General features: G+C 40.3%; 2 protein-coding genes across 4 annotated transcripts in view; one reads left to right on the forward strand and one right to left on the reverse strand.

Annotated features, from left to right (window-relative positions):
* Positions 1–828: 828 nt before the first annotated feature.
* On the forward strand, positions 829–12,123 carry LOC109063048 (latexin-like). Of its 2 annotated transcripts, none has more exons than XM_019080123.2 (7): positions 829–1,196; positions 8,189–8,341; positions 8,467–8,535; positions 11,081–11,261; positions 11,349–11,485; positions 11,785–11,847; positions 11,933–12,123. In XM_019080123.2, the coding sequence occupies exons 1-7, from the start codon at positions 1,071–1,073 to the stop codon at positions 12,041–12,043; spliced, it is 840 nt and encodes a 279-aa protein (XP_018935668.1). In that variant the 5' UTR covers positions 829–1,070; the 3' UTR covers positions 12,044–12,123. The 2 variants fall into 2 exon arrangements, with proteins under 2 accessions (XP_018935668.1, XP_018935669.1); XM_019080124.2 differs by lacking the exon at positions 829–1,196 and adding an exon at positions 5,392–5,520.
* Positions 4,966–22,945, reverse strand: part of gfm1 (G elongation factor, mitochondrial 1) — a 19,848-nt gene continuing 1,868 nt past the window's right edge. For both annotated transcript variants that reach the window (XM_042770731.1, XM_042770730.1), the window contains 14 exons: positions 21,336–21,452; positions 21,080–21,230; positions 20,419–20,573; positions 19,318–19,402; positions 19,103–19,240; positions 18,922–19,023; positions 17,767–17,823; positions 17,551–17,688; positions 17,389–17,471; positions 7,058–7,220; positions 6,411–6,555; positions 6,175–6,335; positions 5,449–5,502; positions 4,966–5,248 (listed from right to left, as the gene is read on the reverse strand). In XM_042770731.1, coding sequence (XP_042626665.1) covers positions 5,117–5,248; positions 5,449–5,502; positions 6,175–6,335; positions 6,411–6,555; positions 7,058–7,220; positions 17,389–17,471; positions 17,551–17,688; positions 17,767–17,823; positions 18,922–19,023; positions 19,103–19,240; positions 19,318–19,402; positions 20,419–20,573; positions 21,080–21,230; positions 21,336–21,452 — 1,681 coding nt within the window. In that variant the 3' untranslated portion in view covers positions 4,966–5,116. The remainder of the gene's footprint in view (positions 5,249–5,448; positions 5,503–6,174; positions 6,336–6,410; positions 6,556–7,057; positions 7,221–17,388; positions 17,472–17,550; positions 17,689–17,766; positions 17,824–18,921; positions 19,024–19,102; positions 19,241–19,317; positions 19,403–20,418; positions 20,574–21,079; positions 21,231–21,335; positions 21,453–22,945) is intronic.

Below are 22,945 nucleotides of genomic sequence, written 5' to 3' on the forward strand. Positions count from 1 at the left end.
ATATTATGTGGTGTTTTATGCTGTTTAGGGAATAAGACGTTTCTTAATCGAGTTGCCCAAAGATACAGAAACAAGCACTGGACTTCATTTGATGCAGCGATACTTTAGTTAAAATGCAGATACTTAAAAAAAAAAGAAGCAGAGGCTCTGTACACAAACCCCGCCCACTAACGTGTGATTCTGCGAGTCAAGATTACACAAGACACGTGACGCAGTGGCGCAGCTGGTGAAACACGTGTCGTGCTCATTTTGACGCGGGTTCGAATCCGCCTTTCGACAAACTTTTTTTTCCCTCGCTTTTCAGATTTCAAATCACATCAGAAAAGCATTTATTTTCAATAAAAATGAAGGAAATAATCAAAAACTTGCGAGGGAGGCAATAAGGTGGCATCCATTTAATAATTTGAATTAAAATGATAATTTACTCTCAAGTTACTGCATACTGTTTTATAATGTACTACAATACTGAAGTGCAGATAGTTGCAAATCCGGCTATTTTTACAGGGTGAATAGAATCTATAGCTATTTGCACTTAGTGTAAATCTTTCAGCTGTCTATCTATTTACTCTCTCGCAAACTTAGTGCAAATAACCGCTGCCAAAAAAAAGATCAAAAGGTATCTGGTCAAAAACATACAGAACTTGACTGAAAGTAAAGAAGTACAACTTACATTGTGCTAAAAAAGTAGAAATAACCTAGAAAAAATAATAATAATAAAATGACAGGAGATTCTTGTTCAATAGTTTTGAATCATCTTCCTAATGAAAAGTGAATTAAAGTGCACACACGCTGTCATACACAGGTCTGGTGAAAGAGGAAACAGAAAGAGCTCAGCTGAGGGTCCCCCAGGCATCCTCCTCCTCCAGCACGGAGGGAAACCATGTTATCACTGATCTACATAAAGCTGAAGTGACTGGGTCAGTTTGTTCTCTCGTGATCCTGTACTGGTTGTTCCCCGAGTGTTATCCGTCTGCAGTCCTCTGGAACGCGTCAGCTCGCGCTCGTGTTACGCAACAGCGCTCCGCTTTATAAACAGCAGCACCGCGCTGAGATCTTCTCCGGAGCGGATCATGAAGACCTTCTGCTCAGTTTGGCTGCTTCTCTCTCTGGTTGAGCTCAGTCCGGCTCCACCCGCGTCTCAGGAGCCTCCGCTCGCGTGCACAGGGGCCCCGGATCCAGCGCCGCCGCAGCCCGAGGTAACACAAGCTGTGCTGAAGCCAGACTCTGAACTCCAGCTCAACACTTTCTGAAGAGAAACCTGTTTCCTCGTGCAGTCCTGGCTGAGGTTTACTGTGTGCTGCTTGAGTGGATGTTAGGGTGTTGCTAAGTGTCTAAAGTGTTATTTTGGATGGTTGTTAGGGTGTTGCTAAGTGGCTAAAGCGTTATTTTGGGTGGTTGTTAGGGTGTGGCTAAGTGTCTAAAGTGTTATTTTGGGTGGTTGTTAGGGTGTTGCTAAGTGGCTAAAGCGTTATTTTGGGTGGTTGTTAGGGTGTTGCTAAGTGTCTAAAGCGTTATTTTGGGTGGTTGTTAGGGTGTGGCTAAGTGACTAAAGCGTTATTTTGGGTGGTTGTTAGGGTGTTGCTAAGTGGCTAAAGCGTTCTTTTGGGTGGTTGTTAGGGTGTTGCTAACTGGCTAAATTGTTCTTTTGGATGGTTTTTAGGGTGTTGCTAGGTGGCTACCGCATTCTTTTGAGTGGTTGCTAAGGTGTTGCTGAGTGGTTACCACATTCTTATGGGTTGTTGTTAGGGTGTTGCTAAGTGGCTACCACATTCCTTTGAGTGGTTGTTTGGTTGGTTTTTAGTTCTTTTGAGTGGTTGTTAGGGTGTTGCTAAGTGTCTAAAGTGTTATTTTGGATGGTTGTTAGGGTGTTGCTAAGTGGCTATTGCATTCTTTTGGGTGGTTGCCAAGTGGCTACCATGTTCTTTTGAGTGGTTGTTAGGGTGTTGTTAAGTGTCTAAAGTGTTATTTTGGGTGGTTCTTGGGGTGTTGCCTAGTGGCTACCATGTTCTTTTGAGTGGTTGCTAAAGTGTCGCTAAGTGGTTACCACATTCTTTTGGGTGGTTGTTAGGGTGTTGCTAACTGGCTAAATTGTTCTTTTGAGTGGTTGCTAAGTGGTTACCACATTCTTTTGGGTGGTTGTTAAAGGTGTTGCCAAGTGGCTACAATGTTTTTTTTGAGTGGTTGCTAAGTGGTTACCACATTCTTTTGGGTGGTTGTTAAGGTGTTGCCAAGTGGCTACAATGTTTTTTTTGAGTGGTTGCTAAGTGGTTACCACATTCTTTTGGGTGGTTGTTAAGGTGTTGCCAAGTGGCTACAATGTGTTTTTTTGAGTGGTTGCTAAGTGGTTACCCCATTCTTTTGAGTGGTTGTTAAGGTGTTGCCAAGTGGCTACAATGTTTTTTTGAGTGGTTGCTAAGTGGTTACCACATTCTTTTGGGTGGTTGTTAGGGTGTTGCCAAGTGGCTACCATGTTTTTTTGAGTGGTTGCTAAAGTGTCGCTAAGTGGTTACCACATTCTTTTGGGGTGGTTGTTAAGGTGTTGCCAAGTGGCTACAATGTTTTTTTTGAGTGGTTGCTAAGTGGTTACCACATTCTTTTGGGTGGTTGTTAAGGTGTTGCCAAGTGGCTACAATGTTTTTTTGAGTGGTTGCTAAGTGGTTACCCCATTCTTTTGGGTGGTTGTTAAGGTGTTGCCAAGTGGCTACAATGTTTTTTTGAGTGGTTGCTAAGTGGTTACCCCATTCATTCTTTTGGGTGGTTGTTAAGGTGTTGCCAAGTGGCTACAATGTTTTTTTGAGTGGTTGCTAAGTGGTTACCACATTCTTTTGGGTGGTTGTTAAGGTGTTGCCAAGTGGCAACCATGTTTTTTTGAGTGGTTGCTAAGGTGTTGCTAAGTGGTTACCCCATTCTTTTGGGTGGTTGTAGGGTGTTCTGAGTGGTTTCTTGCTCTCTGGTGTGCAGATCATCAGTGGGTTATACCAAAGAGCAGGTTAACTTACCTTCATACAAATCCCCTCAGAGTTTCATCCCTCAGAGTACAATTTTAGTCTTAAGTGTATCAAAATTCCAAGAATGATGTAATTTTCTACACTTAAGAATAAGAGCGATTCATAAAGGTTCCTGAGTGTTAAGACGAGGTCTCAGCTCCTAAATTATTTAAGAGAGCTGAAGAGGTCTAGGAGTAACAGGATGGCAGCAAAGAGGAGGAGACACACTTTCCAATGATACAAACTTAAATTCTTTTGTAGCTTCTTCCACTCTACAAATCAATGCTCTAACTGCAGAAATGAAAGTAGTGATAACATTTTTTTTCTTTTTGCTGGAAAATTGGAGAAATTAAGCAATGCACCGGTGATGAGGGTCTTACATATTGTGGCACTAACCTCACCAAACACAAGAGTGGCCAAAAGTGATGTGTGGAGGTTTTTTTTAAATTTATTTTTATTAATTTTTTTTTAAGACCCAACATTTCACTTAAACCATCAAAATAAGAGGTGAAAAAACAACTGATTTCAAATGAAAACTAAAACGGTTTCTAGATTACGTCATAATGGCGAGTTCACTTATCTATATAAATATAAATATAAATATAAATATAAATATATATCAGTGGGAGAGTCTCAGAATCTAGATAAGCCAAGAAATATCTTTTGTTGCTTGGCTTTTGAAAAAATCTCAAAAGCAGCAAGGAAGTCACTAAATCTAGTGACAAAATCCCTAAACTGGCAACACTGACTACAACATTATCAGTTATTAATATTTCATTGGTCCTGTCTTGTTTTCATAATTTCTTTGTATGACAGCATGGCCAAAAATTATGGCCGTACAATTTGGTATGTTTTATTGCATTATTATCACAAATAAAATATTTGATTCTAAGCAACTATGCAATATGCTTACAAAATCTTTAACACTATTTTTTTTTTAATTAAGGGTGTTGTTGAATTTCCTAGACCGGACATCACTTTTGGCCTCTACTGTACAGTATTGCAGGTCTTTAAGTTTCCAGCTGACCGCCACACCATACTGCAAAAACAAGCCACTTTCACGAGGAGCTGTTGGAACTCATGTTCACATCAGTGCTGTTTTGCCATTTTGCCTCCACATTTGTTTTGTTATAGAAACACATTAAATAAAATAAAATAAAAGACTTCCTGATAAACTGAATATCACTATGAAAAATGGAAGTTGCTGTAATAGAAGCACTGCTGGGCTTTTCTCTGTATATAAATATGAAACGCAGTAGCACACTGTCGTACTCTCTTGACTTCAGATGCCTGGTGTTCAGGAACGAGACAGTTATGAGAGGAAATAATAAATCATTCTGATGGCATCTCAGATTAAAACAACCTTCGAGGTGGTGTGTGAAGATTCGGTGAGTTATCCAATCACATGATGCGTTGAGGCGAAGTTACACGACTTTTGTGTTGCGCACTGAGGGATTTATTCTGTAAATGTGTTTCCACTGTGGTTTATGCACAAGTCTTTATATCGGATAAAAAAAATGAACAATATCACTTTATTTTAGGGACCAGTTCTCACTGTTAGCTAGTTGCTTATCATGCATATCACTGGCACATTGACTGTTTATTAGTACTTATGTCTTATTCTGCATGAACTACTACCTTACTATTAACAGTTTATTGAAGCAAGTCATGGTTCATAGTGAGAATTTGACCCCAAACTAAAGCTTGATCAAGTTATCCACCTCAGCTGAACAGATGTGTGCTTTCAGAATTTATGCACATCCTGGAGTTTCCATCCAGCTTTTTTAATGCAAAATCCCAAAATTCTCCTTAAAACGGGTGGATGGAAACAGCTTTCCATGAAAAGCATTGCTTCATGTTATAATAGTGCTTTAAAAGTCCAGAGTGAGCTGTATGATACTGTGTGAATCTGTCAGACCTGCTGGAAACCTCCGACCAAAACTGACTGTACATAATGAAAAGCTTTACACGGGACGAGTTCACACAGATCATGATTTTACTACATTTGCAAACATTCGCTGTACAAAAACATTTACAGTGCATGACCAAAGCCGATCTCTGCAGAAGTTAAAATCAGCGGTGTCCTTCTCGTCAGGCCGGACGTCCTCCACAGATCTGAACTGTGTGCTTCAGTTCTTATATTTGCTCTTCTTGGCGGGCAGCTGTCCCGTGGCCTCCAAGTGTTTGTTGACGAGCTCTTCCTGTACGGAGGGCAGACAGGGCTGATATCTGCTGTACTCCATGGTGTACTCGCCTTTACCCTGAACACACACACACACACACACGTCAGCATCAAACACTGTCACAACCGCCAGGACCTGGTTTTGTTGGTTTCACGGGGAACTACTGCAGTTTGAAGAGAGATTACGAAGGCAGTTGTTGTTGTGTTTTTCTCCTCACAGAATAATATTCACAGTAAGAGCAGGAACACATTTAAAGTCTTGTGTGGCCTCAGTTTTACCTCTGTGCAGGAGCGCAGCTCGGTCGAGTATCCGAACATGTCGTTCAACGGGATCTAGACAGAAAACACCAGGTCAGCAGAGATTACTCATGCATTACGCCAATATGATCATAATCATACTGTTCTTTCTCTCGCACAGAACTGCCGAACTTGAACAGCAGAACACAGTAGCAGATCTCAATCTGAGTCATATTTCACCCTGAAGTCTGCACACACACACACACACACACACACACACACACACACACACACACACACACACACAAGAAAAACTTTTTTTACATTACTACTGTACAGTGCATCTGGATGTTTGGGTTTTGAGGGTTTTATTCATTCATTCATTTATACTATTTGCAATATTCCTTAACTGTTAACAATAATAATAATATAGTATAAATATTTCATAATTCAAAATATAATACATTTATTTTGCTTTATAGTCAATTAAATATTGAGATGTTTTGCCACTGCAGTTTAAGAACCACATTTCTAGGACCCTATAGTTTTATTTTATTTATTTGTTGTATGTATTAGCAGTTTATACTCTTTTATAGCACTTGCTTTTTAATTCTTAATTTGCATTATTATTTTTAAGTAATTATTGAGTTGTATAATTGCATACATTTTATTATTGTCCTCACCAACCCCTCGTATAACATTAACCTAATCTGATGAAGACGAGGTGAGATTGAGCTGTTTATCTGGTTCTGATCTGTCGGGACTCACATCAGCGTAGAGTGTGAAATAGCCCTCGGCCCCGTCCTGTCCCGTGATGACCCCGTGACGACGGTTGACCCCTGCAATAACGGCCCCCTGGAACTCATTAGGGGCCACAATCTCCACAGACATGACCGGCTCCAGAATCACCACGCTGGACTTCTCAATGGCTGCAGACACAGGACACTCAGGTGAAGCTCTGGTCAGACGTCAGAGAGAGAGAGAGAACGAGCTGATCATCATACCCTGCTTTACAGCGCCCTCTCCTGCCCGGATGAAGGAGATCTCGTTAGAGTCCACCATGTGATGAGCTCCGTCCTCCAGGATGAACCGCACTCCAGATATCTTGTGTCCCGTCAGAGGACCCTTCTCACACGCTTCCCTGAAACCCTGCGGACAGAAACACACACAACACACACACACACACACTTCATCAGAGATAGAAACACTCAACCTAAAGCCAGAGTTCAGCCACAAACGATCAAGACAAAACAGAAGAAACCAGTTTCAGTGAAAAAGTGTTCTGGTGTGAATCAGGAGAGAAATCTGCACAGATCAAGCAGCGTTTAAACAGCTCTAAACAAATATGTGTCTGGATTTTGATGTTAGAGACAACAGGAGATGCACTTTTTCACTGGAGGAAGTGTTATTATGGATTATAGACTCTATGTATTTGAGTTAAAAGCATCTTAATGTTGGATTTGTTTCATTACTTGTGGATTACTGTGATGTTTTTATCAGCTGTTTGGACTCTCATTCTGACGGCACCCATTCACTGCAGAGCACCCATTGATGAGACACTGATGCAGTGCTACATTTCTACAATCTGAAGTACTGCGATCTCCTGATGATGAGAGCTAGTGTGGGTGTGTGTGAGATGCGGGGGGCTCACCTTCTCCACAGCGGGCACAAACTGTTTGGGGATGTTGGTGCCGACGGTCTCGTCGCTGAACTCCAGCTTTGTGTAATTCTCAGGGTCCAGCGGCTCCAGGACACCAGTGACTTTACCGTACTGCCCCGAGCCTCCAGACTGCTTCTTATGAGTGAAGTCAAACCTGCAGCATAAAGCATCAGTGCTGAACTATACACACCACATATTCACTATCCATTTAATAGTCTTTGGTTGAGGAGATATATACACATATACAGTACACATATACACTGCATTTCCATCATCACTCAGTGTTCACAGAAACCACTGCATGGGGTTTTAATGGATTTATTTAGGGTGGTAGTTCACTTAAATATTAATTTACTTTTAATTTTGTTAATGTTGGTAACCAAACAGTTGCCGTTTGGAAAAAAATAAAGTAAATACTATGGAAGTCAATGGGGTTCATCGACTGTTTGGTTCCCAACATTCTTCAAAATATCTTCTTTTGTGTTCAACAGATGAGGGAAACTCATACAGGTTTGGAACGACATGAGGGAGAGAAAATGATGAGAGAACTGTCATTTTTGGGTGAACTATCCCTTTAAAGTGTTTCAGTGAAGGGATATTTAAAACTAACTAAAATGTATTATGTATTGATAGATAGACAGACAGACAGATAGATAAAGATGAAAAAAAGCCTTGATTCAGTTTAAATAGATTGTACGGTATTTTACTGCTTGCATTAAACATTATGAATGGGGCAAATCAGTTTGGTTGCAGTGACGGTTCCTCTGATTGGCCTCCAGTAACTACAGAGATGAGAGTCATTTTTAGCTTTATGATCCATCTCTAAATGCATCACAAACTGTGTAGTGTTTCAGCAGTCAGCTGTTTTAATCTAGCTGCAGTGTCTCTTTAAGAGGGGGGCGGAGCTATTGCACAAAAAGCCGTATTGTTACAGGCAGCTTCAGCTGAAGATCCCTACATTTCTTCATCTTTTGTTTGTTCAACTGAACATTTCTTCATTTTGACAGTGATCACATGTTCTTTACGCGGTTTGTTACGCAACAGTCGGTGATAAAGGGTCAGAGTCCAGCGGCGCGCCCCACACACCCTCTCAGGTGTTTGTTTCTGCTCTGACTCTCTCAGACGGCGGAGGACATGGCCAGCACTGGAGATCTGGAGCCCACACACTACCCGGCACGGCGGGCGGCTCAGGTGGCCCTGCATTACCTGAACACACACCACGGCTCGCCCTTCAGGGTGTTCGGACTGCAGCAGGTGCACAAGGCCAGCGCGGAGGTGAGGCACTCATTCAGCTCGCTCTCACAGACTCTTAGAGACCTCATCTGCAGCAAGACCAGACCTGTGAAGTGTGTATCTGGATTACAGTGTTTGCTAACGCCGGCCAACCCTTGTGTTAACAGGATGTGGGAGCCGGAGGCAGGAAGTACAAGCTGGATTTCTCAGTGACGGACTGGGGCAGTGGCAGTGCGGTACGCTTCTTCTGTTCTTATCCATTACTAACATGCTCTGAAACCACTGACTCACTCCTGCCTAACCAGCTGATCAGCTACCACTGCAGAGCTCTAGTTCATTGAGCATAGTTTATACAGCATTCATGGCAAGCCATTTTAACATTTAATCCATAAAACTAGTATCTATTTTATCTCTAGTACTAATTTTTTTAGCTACTAGTATCTATTCCATTATGTACTAGTACTTGTTCATTAGCTACTAGTGCTTATTATTAAAGTACTGTTTTAAGAGATACTACTACTAATCCATTAGATAATGGTATTTATCGTTTCATACGAATAGTTATTAATAGATACTAGTACTTATTTCAGTAGTGACTAGTAACTATTCTGCTGTTACTGGTAACACATTTCCAATTTTGGTCATGCTTTAGTTTGGGAACCAGTTCTATTAACTAACTGTTAACTACAACTTTTTCCTTGATAAACTCCTAATGTGCTGCTTATTAAAAGTTAGTAAGGTAGTTGTTAAGTTTAGATATAGTGTTTAGGATTAAGAGATCATGCAGAATAAGACATTAATATGTGCTTTTATAAGTACTGATAAACAGCCAATATGCTAGTAATATGCATGCTAAAAATCAACTAGTTAATAGTGAGAATCAGTCCTTAAACTAAAGTGTAACCATACATTTTTCCATTGAGTTCTATTGGGATCTGCTAGTTATATGTGTGTTTAAGTTCTTATAGTTAATTGTGAGAATAAATTTTTCCATTGATTGGGATCTATCTATCTCTCTCTCAACATAAGACAAGTTAAAAAAGGCATTTCTGACTATTATAATAAGATTTGTTACTAGTAACAATTACAAAAGATACTAGTGTATAATATTTAATTAAGAGTGTGTGTTTAATGAATAATTATTTCTTTGTATGTAGGCACTAATAGCAAATGAAAAGTAATTGTATTTAATAATTAAGTACTAATATCTAATGAATACTTGCTAGTAACATTTAAAAAGATACCAGTCACTACTGGAATACATACAGTACTAGTCAGAAGTGAATAGCTGACATCTTAATGGCAGATCCCCATAGAAGTCAATGACAAAAATTGGAAATGTGTTTCTAGTAACAGCAGAATAGTTACTAGTCACTACTGAAATATGTATTAGTACATTTAAAAAGTTACTAGTAGCTAAAGAATAAGCATTAGTAGCTAATTAATAAGTACTAGTACTTAATGGAATAGAAACAGTAGCTAAAAAGTACTAGTACCATTTAAATTAATACTAATATGTTTTAAGGATTAAATGTTGAAATGGCTTGCCATACTGTCAATAAATCTATGTAAATGTCTGCTCTGTAAATAAGCTGATATTATTCTCCTCACTCCTCAAAGGAAACCTAAACATTAACTAATTACTATCAGCAGACCATGAATAAAAGCTCAGAGGAGTTTTTCAGCAATACTACAGATGTGTTAAATTTGCGGTAAGTAATTTATGCAAGTCTGTTAAGTAACACACGTGTTGCATTAATCCAAAATATTCTGTCATTAACTAAGTGCTTCTCATCATTTCAACATAATGTACTTTTCCCAGCTTTAGAAATATTCCTGAAAAAGATATTCTTGTGATACCAATGTTGCACTAAAGAAAAAAAAAGTGTTACATTAATTTCCTGACGGATAAAAATAGAGCATGATAGAAAATGTCAAGCTCATTCAGTCAAACTGACAGATAAGGATTATTTGTAGTGCAACTTTATGATTTAAAATGGTTTGTTTCAGTCTTTTTGATGCAACTGTTCCTCAAACATGAAGAGCCTCAAATATTTTAATCGCGGTAGACTCATTCAGAAGGCGAATATTCTCCAAATATTCCAGAATATAAATTTAATACGTAGCATTTGGTGAAGAAAACAATAATGAACCTACTTTGCTCTGATGGACTTCAGAAATATGAATGCCAGAATGAGAGTGTGTCTCTGGAACAAACTCCAACACACTGGCTGCTATTATTTAATTAAGTTGCATTAAATTACTTAACTATTATTACATTCCTTAATCAATGTCAATGCATTAAATGTTTATTGTCTGATAATGCATATTTACATCCCTAAATATGAGCTTTAATTTGATAAAAAACTAAAGTTTGGGGTCGGTAAGATTTTTTTAAACATTCTTTTTTTTTTTTTATTGTGTAATTTTTTTTGTGTTTTATTTTTATGTTTTCTATGTGAATATTTGTTAAACTATAATTTTTTTCTGTGATGTGCATCTGAATTTTCAGCATCATTACTCCAGTCTTCAGTGTCACATGATCTTCAGAAATCATTCTAATATGATGATTTGCCGCTCAAGAAACATTTCTGATTATTATCAATGTTGAAAACAGTTGTGCCGCACAATATTTTTGTGGAAATGGTCCTACATTTTATTTTTCAGGATTCACAGATGAATAGAAAGTTGAAAAGAGCGGCTTTTATTAGAAACAGAAGTGGTTTGTAACGTTCTAGATCCTCCGGTCAGTAATATGTGGTGTGGTGGTGGTTGTGTCAGGGCCCAGCGCTGCGGTGCTCGGCGGATGTGTTGTTCCCCCGGACGGAGCGGCACAGTGCTCCTGAGGTGCAGCTGCACTGTGAGGCTCTGCACCAGATCAACAGCACAGCGCAGGAGGACGACGCTTTCTACCAGAAATACATCTCGCCTGACAGCGCCGTCTCTGCACGCGACATACCAGGTGTGAACAACACCTAAACAAACCTACATGAGACACGACAGTCCCACAATGCACTGCAACAGCTTCTCTCTCTCTGTGTGTGTGCAGACAGCTTTGGTAACATGAGCGAGGAGATGCAGCCGTTCTGGCGCTTGGCTCGTGTGGCCGCGTCCTTCATCATGCTCCGAGAGTCCAGTGAGAACACAGAGTTCAACATGGCAAAGGTGGCCAGCGTCACCCAGCAGGTCAGTGCAGACGCCCGCCCGCTGAGACTGAGGTGTGCCGTGTCTGAAGCATCCCATGATGCACCTGATGGTGTCTGATGAATGTTCAGCAGGAACAGACTTTCATTTGTGTGTCATGTTTTCATCACTGCATCATCATGTGTTATTTCAGAGCTTATCACTGTACTGTTATTCTAACATGTGGAAGACATTACTCATACAAGCAGATGTGTCCAAACTCTTGACTGGTGAAGCGTGATTATGTGATTGTAAGTGATTTATATTACTGAATCATAAAAGAACACTGTGGTGTGTCTCAGGAGTCGCGCGAGGAGCAGCTGATGTTGGAGTTTGTGGTTCTTCTTCATGACTTCCCCTCGCAGGTAACACACAAACACACTCATCGTCTGTGGACACTGATGGATACAGAGGCTGTGTGTGTGTTGACGGTGTGTGTGTGTTCTGCAGGAGATCGTTCAGTGGAAGCTGCTGGCGTCCTGGTCTCCAGACAGAGGCGTCAGGGTCCTGCAGACCGAGTGGCAGCCCAGATGCCCTCACGCCACCAAACCCCCAAACTAACCCTGTGCTGACCCCTGACCCTGTGACCCCTGACCCTGCTGTGTGCCAGTCATCCAGACCAATAAAGACAGAACAATACAGCGGCTGCAGTGTGTGTTCATCACTGACAAACCCACGATTCTCACAAATCACTGCTCACCGAATCAAATCAATGGTCAATTTAGTATCATTGATATATAGTTTTTGTTAATATTTTGAATTAGATTTTATTTTTAGATTTTAATTTAGTTTATATAAACTTAATTATTTTTCCATTTAGTTTTAGTATTTTTTAATGTCTACTCAGTTTTAGGTATTTAGAACATCAAGTTGAATGAAATGAAAATGTTGCCTTGGCAAATAACTGAAGTTTATATATACATAAAATAACTTTAAATTTGTTTTATTTCACTAAAAGTCCACCTGAAATCAAAATGGAGTTTTTCTGGCTGTTAGTATGAAGATGTTAGCCTTAAGGTTATCTCTTATCTAGTGTGCTCCAAAACAATTACAAAATTTGCATTTAGTAGTTATAAGAATTCAAGACTTACAAGGTGCGTACTTCTGTCCTATTCTAAGTTGTTTTGTAGTATAAATAGTAGGGGTGTAACTGTACATGTATTCGTTTCAGTTCGGTACGCATGTGTACTGAACAAATACAGTGTTGTTTTAACCACTGCACGAGCGGAACGTCATTACAAACTTCCAGTTATTTTGTTACTTCTGGTAAGAAACAAATTCTCATCTTTCAAAGTATGTCCTTTTTCAGGAAATTCAAGCAATATGGGTCAGCGTGATTTTGCCAAGACATGTTCCTGGATCAACATTACTGTCCAGAAATTAGGGCTGCACAATTAATCGCAATTCTAATCATGATTACAATTACAGATGCCACAGTTACGTAATCGTTCAAAGCGGCAATTACATTTACATTTAATCATTTAGCAGATTTGTTTTCCCATTATTTTAATTTTAGTTTTAGTATAACATTACAATACCATTCATATCTTTACTTTTAATTTACTTATAATTTAAAGAAGAAACCAATCTGATGTATAGTTGCCATTTGAGGCTTAATACTATAGAAAAGCACTGAAGGTTTTTCAGTTACAATTGTTTTCAGCTTGATTATTTTCATATAAAAATACGGCATGCGGTTGCATCGAACAATGGTATAAACATCATTCAATGTAAATTGTGATAATCATAATTAATACTCGCAATTACCATTTCAAGGGAGTAATTGACAATTATGATTTGTCATAATCGTGCAGCCCTACCAAAAATACAGACTTAACCCAATCCCTACCCCTAAACCTACCCATAATTTTTTCCTAAAATCAGTGGGAAATGACAGCTGATTAACAAGAGTGTAGAATCACCTAACCCTGATCGTAAGCCTAAAACTGACATTTCCTGAAAAGTTACCTCTCAGTTCTGATTGGTTGATTGGAATGATGATCCAGGAACATGTTGTACTTGGTGAAATCACGCTCACCTCTTTGATGTGGCGCGACCGATCGCTGTATAAACGCCTCTCAGTTCAAACGGCTGTGCGATCATCAATTCCTCTTCTACTAGTTTTAACACGAAATAAACATGAATGAACATCTCCTGCCTCATGTAATCACTCGAGGGCTCACAAAATGTAAAAAATCCCTGGTAGCCCTTCGGTCAGGCATTCTTCAGGTTTTGGTAGCCCAAAATGGATTTAACTAGCCTGAATAAAAAAAGACATCGGCTGAACTTTACTGCGGACAAATCAGCATGATCAGCAAAAACTAGTAACATATAGGGATGTAATGATTCACTACAACATACAATCCAATAAAATTCACAATACAGATTACACCATACAATTTTCTTACAATTTACTAATATTTTTTTTTTTTTACAAAATGAGTTTTAAGACAAATTATAAAAGAAAAGGTGTCGTTTTATTATTTCTCAGACAAAATGCTGCATTTTTTTTTTGTTGTGAAATTGAAATGTCAAATAATAAAACTAACTTGCCATTTTAAAAGAAATCCCAAATCAAATAAAAAAATAATACAAATAAAATAAATCTCTTCATATAGACAAAGGCTTTGTCTGTGTTCTAAAGGCAACTACTGCATTTGAGTAGCGTTCCAAAAAAGATGCTAAATACATGTTATTTAGATTGTATAATTTCTAAATTTGAAGCAAAAACAGAATGGTCTGATTTTAGCTGTGTGAATGAGGCACAAATGTCACTCTCTGACAGCAGGTGGCGCTTATGAAACAGCAGGTATTTAAAGGCTGCTGCCCCTTTAAGACCGAATGCATGGATCAACATAATAATTCACAGGAGATTTCTTTCTCCTCTGTATACCTTCACTTAAGACATAACCGACTGTTTACGAGAATACTTAAAGAGACAATTATTTTGAGATAATTTTGTGTGTATGTGTTCATTCAGAAGCAAGGATACGCAAAAGATGAACCAATTCACAGCTCCGAATGTGCGTGAATGGTTTAAAACGCTTGAATGTTTCAATCAGCAAGACTTAGAAACAAGTGCAAACGATCAACTAGGATCCGTTTCACCCCTACGAGCGAACAGGGCCGGATTAAGACCAAATTGGGCCTGATGCTGTAGCGCAAAAAGGGCCTATTTTTTCTTGGCATTGGTGCATGTGCATTCGACACTCACCATACATGTGCACTCAGACTGATCAAGAAGCGACGCAACCAGCCAGCCTTTACTGAACATGAATAATAATAACATTTTATTGTAACAACTCGAGATTAACATCAAGACATGTAACATCAACAATCAATAGTAATTGTCTGAAAAATGCACTTAATACAAAAAAGGCTAAACCAGATCAACTTAACCTAGGCATATTGTCACTCTTAATACTGCGCTTGTGCTGCTTACTTATATTGCTGTTTTTTGAGCCTTAGCAAGCGTGAATTCTTCGATCGTGTCAGTGAAGTCAAGGCTGCACAGCAGCTCATGCTCAATGCTCATAAGCACCAGCATGCTTAGCCTTTCCTACCCCATTGAGGACCGCAGCTCTCCTTTGATTATTCCCAACTTTGAGAAGCTCCGCTCGCCTGAGGCATTGGACACCATCATGAACAGATAGATGCGCAACCCAATTTTGACGTTTGGAAATGTCTGAGAAAGATTCAACGATGACAAAAGCTTGTACATGGTAAGCTCTGCTGATTCGTTCACAGTCACCGTTTTCTGAGTGCGCATAAATGCAGCAAACTGTATCAGCTCAGCCACCAGTGTGTCTTCCAAGTCACCTGGATACGAGGAAACGAGATTCTTAGCTTTCTCCTCGATCTGCTCAATGCTCAATGACATTAGTTCCGAGAGAAATCCGAATGTTTTTCAAATATCATCATACGCCTTCATCCGCTTTTCCAGTTCAGCTAACAGACTGTCGATCATGACCAGATACGTCTGAGTTTTGAACGTTTCCCTTGGGCTGAGGTCTGCTTCATTTGCAGCTCCTTCATCAGGCATTCGCTTTCACTTATGCCCTCGATGCTGCTCAGCCTTGTATTCGCTGTGTTGAACCTTTTCGGTCGCCATCTGCTCATACACGTCAAATCTGTCCCATGCAAACTGAACCGTGTCGACCAGTGATACCATCAAGCCAGTTGCCGTATTCAGGCTGACTGTAGGATCTTGGAGGCTAATGCTGGTACTGTTGAGACGGCCAAGGATATCGTTCCAGGCAGTAGCCATAACTGCTGTCTCAAGTTCGTCCATCCTGCGCGAAAATCCCTCGGCCTGCTTTCTGCTCCATTATCTGCTGCAATCTTATCCAGGACTTCCTGAATGCTCTTCCACCCTTCTACCAGCGCTTTGACAGCATCTGCACGTTCACACCATCGGGTTCCAGGAAAACCCTTGAGCGTCAGCGTACAGCGATTCTTCAGTTGCTGCCAGCGATATGTTGAGTCAGAGAGGAATACATATAATCCACCGCAGCTTTCAACAGCCTGATCTCCTAGCAGGTTTAGGTTGTGGTTGCAGCATGGAATAAAAGCATATTTACATTCTCGCTTCACAATTGCTGACATGTTTGACACATTGTCATATGACTGGCCTCTGCAGTTAACAATATCCAAGCCTTTTTCCTTCAGAAAGTTCAAAAGTATGCTAGCCATCTGCTCCGCCGTGTCTCAACATAGGCATGAATGTCAGGAACCGTTCAACTGGGCCCGATGGCAGAGCGTACCGGATAACAATCGTTAGCTGATCGAGGCGTGATACGTCAGGTGTTGAGTCAATAGAGACATTACTTCGCCTCCTTGGCTTCTTTCAGGATGGTGTCCTGCACCTTTGGTCCCATGAGCGTCACCAGTTCCTCGCAAATTGTGGACGACAAATAGGAAATGTGACCTTTCCCACAGTTCGCATACTTTCTAATATGGCTAGCCAGCAGAGTATCATACTGCGCCAACAGCTGATGCCAAGGTAGTTACCATTATGAGCAGAAACTATGATCTCATCTGCACCTTCCAGTTGTCAAAACCGCCAGAAATGAACTTGGTCGCTTGAACAGCACTGCCGCCGAACACCTTCCCTGTCGAAGGTGAGTAGCACAACCATTGTCTACCACACTGAAAATTATGAATGACAAAATCACTGTAAAATTCACACACTATACGGTTGAGTACATAAGTACACAGTGTTTAAGGGCATAGTAAATAGTGCATCATTTGGGACACAGCTTCAGTCTACAGCCAATACGGATCAAGAATCACACTTCAGCTTCTCATCAGATCTTCTGTCCAATCAAAAGCTCTCTAGAATCTGACACTATGAAGCTGCGGCTGAAATCACAGAGTTGTGTTTTCTGTATGCTGAATGACACGTAGTGCACTATATAGAGGATAGGGAACGGTTCAGACGGTCTAAGTACGCTTTCCATCGGGGTGACTGAAGTCTGGTTTGGCACACAGTCAGAGAACAGCGACATCAACAAATGACACACGTCCTCAGCATCATTATAAACACTGCTTTACTTGAGGAACAGTTTCATATTTAAAAGGGCTAGTCTATTAGACTCTGGCTGTCATACGCTGTCTGCCGAGCTCAACCCACGCCAGGCTGAGATACAAACGAAACACAACTGGCTACGTAAAAAAAAGGGGCGGAGCTGCTCCATATGTCCCGCCCTATCTTCCTGTTTCAGCTGAAATTACGTCAGCGTATAATAATGCTGCACATTTTTAAGGCACTCCGGTGGACCTTTAATGTCAATTTCAAATAGTGAAAATGTTTCTGGTGTTAGTTTAGTTTAGGACGAGATCTTTATCTGACCAGCAGCTGTGAATGTGTTGTCCTCATGTGTGATGTGTGTAAATGCAGGACTTACGGCACGGCGCTGGTCACCGTCTCTCTGAAGGCCACTTTGGGTTTGCCCATCACACACGGACAGTTATACTCCCTCTCCATCCTCTGTAACACACAGACTCCAGACCGTCATGTGTGTGTGGGTACACAGACAGCTGCTCACACAGATGACCGCGGTCAGTACCTGCGAGTAGATCTCCAGATGCAGCTCTCCCATGCCCGAGATGATGGTCTCCTTGCTCTCCGTGTCAAAGTGGACTCTAAACGTGGGATCTTCTCTGGTGAAGCGATTGATTCCCTTGGAGAACTTGTCTGTGTCGTTCTGGAGGACAGAAGAGGGTGCATTAGTGTGTGGCTGAAGGGTCAGCGGTGAGAGAACGGGCGAGTGTGATGCTGATACCTTGTTGGAGGCTCTTATGGCCATGGAGATCACAGGATCAGGAATGTGAATGGATTCCTGCGAACACACTTTATCATTAGGATTACTACACACATGCAGTAGATTTCCACTGTAATACAACACCAGAACAACTAGCATGGTGTTCACGGCACATTTGGTCAAAATCTGAGTTCTCACACTTATTACAGGTAAAAAAGAAAACAAAAACCATAAAAAAAAAAAAAATAATAAAAATCATTACTTGGAAAAAAAATTCAATATAAACTTTATTTCAGCCAACATTTCTCACTTTAGTTTCACTTGACAAACTAAACTAACTCAAACTGCAATAAAAATGAATAAAAACTATATACACATTACAAAAAAACAAAACAACTACTAAAAAAAAAAATGACAAAAACACACAATTGCCAAAACTTGAAAATATAAAACTGATTTAAAATATTAATGAAAACTATAATAATATCGCAACAATACAAAAATTACACTGCTCAGTCTCTTAGATTATAATCTTTCCTGTGACTGATGAGATTTTCTTTCTTTCTGAATTTAGAACAATTTCAGACAAAACTGTGAAAATCAATACTAAATCAATCATAACTCTAAAAATTTGAAATCAGTCAGAAAATATATGCTACTCAAGTATATGCATCTAGTATGATTTTTGTTACGTTTTTTTTTTGTATAATTAAGAAATTAATATTTACTCCGCAATAATGCATTAAACTAATCAAACTAGACATTTATTCATCTTTCTATTCAACTTTCTGTTCATCTGTGAATCCTGAAAAATAAAATGTATGTTTCCACAAAAATACTGTGCAGCACAACTGTGTTCAACATTAATAATAATCAGAAATGTTTCTTGAGCAGCAAATCATCATATTAGAATGATTTCTGAAGATCATGTGACACTGAAGACTGGAGTAATGATGCTGAAAAATACAGCTGCACATCACAGAAATAAATTACACTTTAACAGAGATTCACACAGAAAACAGCTGTTTTAAACTGTAATAATACTACACTATAAAACTGTATTAATTAACAGTCTTCAAAATGTGCTTCATAATAAAACTCAAAACCTCAGTGGTTTCCTCTGATTCAGTATGAGCCAGACAGGTTTAGTGAGGATGACTGCTCTTCATCACATACCATGGAGATGTTGGCATTGGTGCGGGCGGTGAAGGTGTCTCCACTGGCACAGTCGATGCCGAACAGAGCACAGATATCACCGGCGTACACCACCTCCACGTCCTGAGGAACACAGAAACACACTCTCAGACTCACGGCTGGCAGGCGCTCTGACTGAAGCGCAGCGGCAGACGCGGCTCACCTCCATCTGATCGGCGTGGAGCCGCACCAGTCTCTGGACCCTCACCCTCTTCCCCGTGCGGGTGTTGTGGATGTACTCCGTCTTCCTCAGACAGCCCTGATACACACGCACGTACGTCAGCTGCCCGAAACGCCCCGCCTGCAGACACGCCGCAAATAAAACACCGCTCAAAGAACTGAGAAAACCTTCCTTGGGTTCACACAACCCAGCTTCACCTCCAGCTTGAAGGCCAGGCCCACGAACGGATGCGTGTCGTCTCTCGTGGGGTCCATCAGAATCCTGGAGCCGTCACTAGATGCTCTGAAACATGGACACAGATTTCAGACCCATTGCAGTAGTGCAGGGTTAAGAACTTTTTAAGACCAAGCACAGAAAATGTCAGGAACACAAGACGTCAATATGCTCTCGAAATGTAAATGTCTCGTATTAGCAACACTTCAAAGTTTACTACCGATCTCCATTACTACTTCATTAATTAACAAAGTGTCTTGAATAGCACTTAAACCAACACCAGAATATGATAACTTTTACAGTACCTTCTGATTACACCACAGTAAAGTGCTGTTCTTCCTCAGTATTTCTGTCTAACCACTCTTTAATCAAAATGAGAATTTTATAAGAAGTAAAAAAAGAAGTCTCGCTTTCTTTGAGAAAACTAACCTGATTCAGTTTTCATTCCCCATTGACCGATACTAGTCCTTGTTTTAAGCATAAACTCAATTAATTTGTTCAATTTCTCATAAAACAAGACTTCATAACGAAGTGTGCATCTCCAGTAAATGCATCTTGAATAAAGGATGTTTAGATATTTGTACAGAAACACAGAGGAAGAGATTCACGTTTTGCAGTGCATGTAACATTTAATGCCATGACATTTTTGCTCTGATTTGAGACATCTGTAAAATCTTAATTAGCGGAAGGGCAAATCAAGACCCGCAGAAACCCACACAGACAGCAACACAATGAAAGGATTTGTTAACCAGCTGCTGTCAAGCTCTGAAAACTCATACTGACATTTATTCAAACAGAGCGTTGTGATTGAGACGTTAAGCCTGATGTGACACGTACTGACGGACGGTATTTGAATACATGGACATGAGACTTTCAAGCACAGCTAAAGATGCAGGCAAGGAAACAGGCACGTCTAATGTGATCTGAGCAGTAGGACTCCTCATACACTTGTGCTTGACAGCTCGTGGTCCCTGTCTGCAGTTACTGTCTGGACAAGAGCAGCGTGGACATTCTGCTAAACATCTCCTTCTGAACATCATGTCAGGAGTGCGGGGTGAAACCAGAGGAAAACACTGCCAACTCACTCCTCGTTCAGGATGGCGTAGTTCTTGACCTCAGTGGGGTTCGGCAGATACTCCAGCGCAGCGTCCAGCAGCGGCTGAACTCCTTTATTCTTCAGGGCGCTGCCCACCAGAACAGGAGTGAACGCCCGCTGGATAGTCGCCCTGCGCACAGCAGCCTGAAACCACAGAGAAACACTTCAGGAAAGAGATCAGATAAACTCATAAGAGTGAGAGCGAGTTTGTCTCTTCATCAGATTTGTAGAAATGTAGCATTGCATCAGTGTCTCAGCAATGGATGCTCTGCAGTGAATGGGTGCCGTCAGAATGAGAGTCCAAACAACTGATAAAAACATCACAATAATCCACAAGTAATCCACAGCACTCCAGTCCATCAGTTAACATCTTAATGCTGGATGTGTTTCAGCTTTTGTCTTCTCCAGATGTTCACTGATGGACTGGAGTGCTGTGTATTACTTGTGTATTATTGTGATGTTTTTATCAGCTGTTTGGACTCTCATTCTGACGGCACCCATTCACTGCAGAGCATCCATTGCTGAGACACTGATGCAGTGCTACAGTGTCCTTGTTACACATTGCATGTACTTGCTGTCTATGTAGAAAGCAAACAGTCTCACTAGGGACTGAAACAGAGCTTCAGATTATTGAACAGAATCTGAAAAACCTTGATATCATCCACAGTGGGAACTTTCTCCTCCAGAAATATCTCTCCCAGCGTCTCATCAGCGTTAGCCACACACTCCACCAGCTCCTGTCTGCGGTCCGCCGCCTCGGCGCGCATCTCTGCCGGGATCTCGTCGAAACGAATGTTCTGATCAGAAAGAAACGATAAAGACATGGAGATGAGAGACGCTGTGATTTACAGCATGTCTCAAGGTATAAAGCACTAAAGAAAGTAAAGCATCCAGCACATGCTCTACCCGAAAGGGCCTTCGAAGAAGATGCTGCGCTCCTCGATCAGATCAATGATCCCTCGCAGATTTCCTTCCAGTCCAATGGGAATGTTGATAAACGCTGCATTATGATTTAGTTTAGTCCTTGAAAAAATAGAAAAAATAAATTACATATATATATATCACTAATAATGCACTAGTCTGGTTTAGTCGTATCTACACAATAGAAAAATGTGGCATCAAAAATTGCCACAGGCACTCGTGGTGTTCCTCAGGGTTCAGTGCTGGGACCATTGCTTTTTATCATCTACATATTACCTCTTGTCGATATTCTCTGTTATTTTGGGATCAATTTTCACTGCTACACCAATGATACACAACTCTACCTTTCCGCAAAACCACACACACCTCTTTCCTCTCTCTGCCCTCACTTCCTGTCTACAAGCTATCAGCAACTGGATGTCAAAGAACTTTCTCAAACTCAACGAAAATAAAAGTGAGGTTCTCCTCATTGGTTGGTTAAAAGGTTACACTCTCCAAAACTCATCCCTTCAACATATCAGCTGATGGCGCTCCGATACTCATCTCCTACCAAGTCAAAAGTCTCTGTGTCATTATTGATAGTGCACTTTCCTTTGGCCCCCACATCAACAATATCACTTGCATTGCATACTTTCACCTCCTCAATATCTCCAGACTCCACCCTTCCCTCTCTCAGCACAATACACAGGTTCTTATTCGTGCTCTGGTCGCTTCTCGCACTGACTACTGCAATGCCCTCCTCATTGGCACCTCAAATAATTTCTTTAATCCTTTCAGAATATGGCAGCAAGGATCATCACCCGCACCAGATCAACTCTCCACATCACACTAGGGCTGTCAAAATGGTTGAAAAACTAAATTCGAATTTTGTACTTAAATATGATCCAAAATAGAATTATATTAGAATTTAAAATGCATAATTTCAGTTAGGGTGAAGAAAAGCTTTTGGCTTCTCTCCTGAGGCCACAAGAGGGCGCATTGAGCAAAATATTACTAATGCACGTTTATTCAAAACATAAGAAAACATGACTATCTGTGAAAAAAAGTGCATAATATTTAAAATAAAGTTTATAAACCAATTATAATTAATTAAGTTGCTTAAACTATAAACAAAGCAGCATCATGTATGTATGCATAGTTTAATGCAAAGGGCCGAAAGCCAAAAACACGAGTTGCAGTAAGATGGGAAAAACCCACCATAAAGTCTCAAGATATGTTATTTCAAAGTTTAACTTGCATTAATTTTACATGGCTTTCTGAACATGCAGCTCTTTTGTGCGAGTGCAATGCTGATAGATGTCCCTCTAGAAAATGCACGAAATATGTGTTCTGTGTGAACGGCTAGGTTTCAGTTTTGACGTAAACGAGATCTTCTCTACATTGATGTTCTCTTTCTTGCAATATTTGTAGTCAACAACACAGCAGCGCTGCATCTAGTGGCTTGAACTGGATAAACTAACAAAAACATTCAAATACACTGACACTTACATCATCATCGCAAGGCTGCCTGACGCACACCTAAAATTCGAATGCAATGTTTTTGCATTCAGAAGTGGATTTTTATTTCAAATTCGATGAATTTTCAAAATTCTTTT

The sequence above is a fragment of the Cyprinus carpio genome, chromosome A15, assembly GCF_018340385.1.
Source record: "Cyprinus carpio isolate SPL01 chromosome A15, ASM1834038v1, whole genome shotgun sequence".
Classification (NCBI taxonomy): Eukaryota; Metazoa; Chordata; class Actinopteri; order Cypriniformes; family Cyprinidae; genus Cyprinus; species Cyprinus carpio.

What these genes read in the sequence shown, in the direction of transcription:
- LOC109063048 (XM_019080123.2), top strand. Translation starts at nt 1,071, where the DNA reads ATGAAGACCTTCTGCTCAGTTTGGCTGCTTCTCTCTCTGGTTGAGCTC. An exon ending in TGGCCAGCGTCACCCAGCAG is followed by an intron (nt 11,486 to 11,784) that starts GTCAGTGCAGAC and finishes GGTGTGTCTCAG; the next exon opens with GAGTCGCGCGAGGAGCAGCT. An exon ending in TTCATGACTTCCCCTCGCAG is followed by an intron (nt 11,848 to 11,932) that starts GTAACACACAAA and finishes TGTGTTCTGCAG; the next exon opens with GAGATCGTTCAGTGGAAGCT.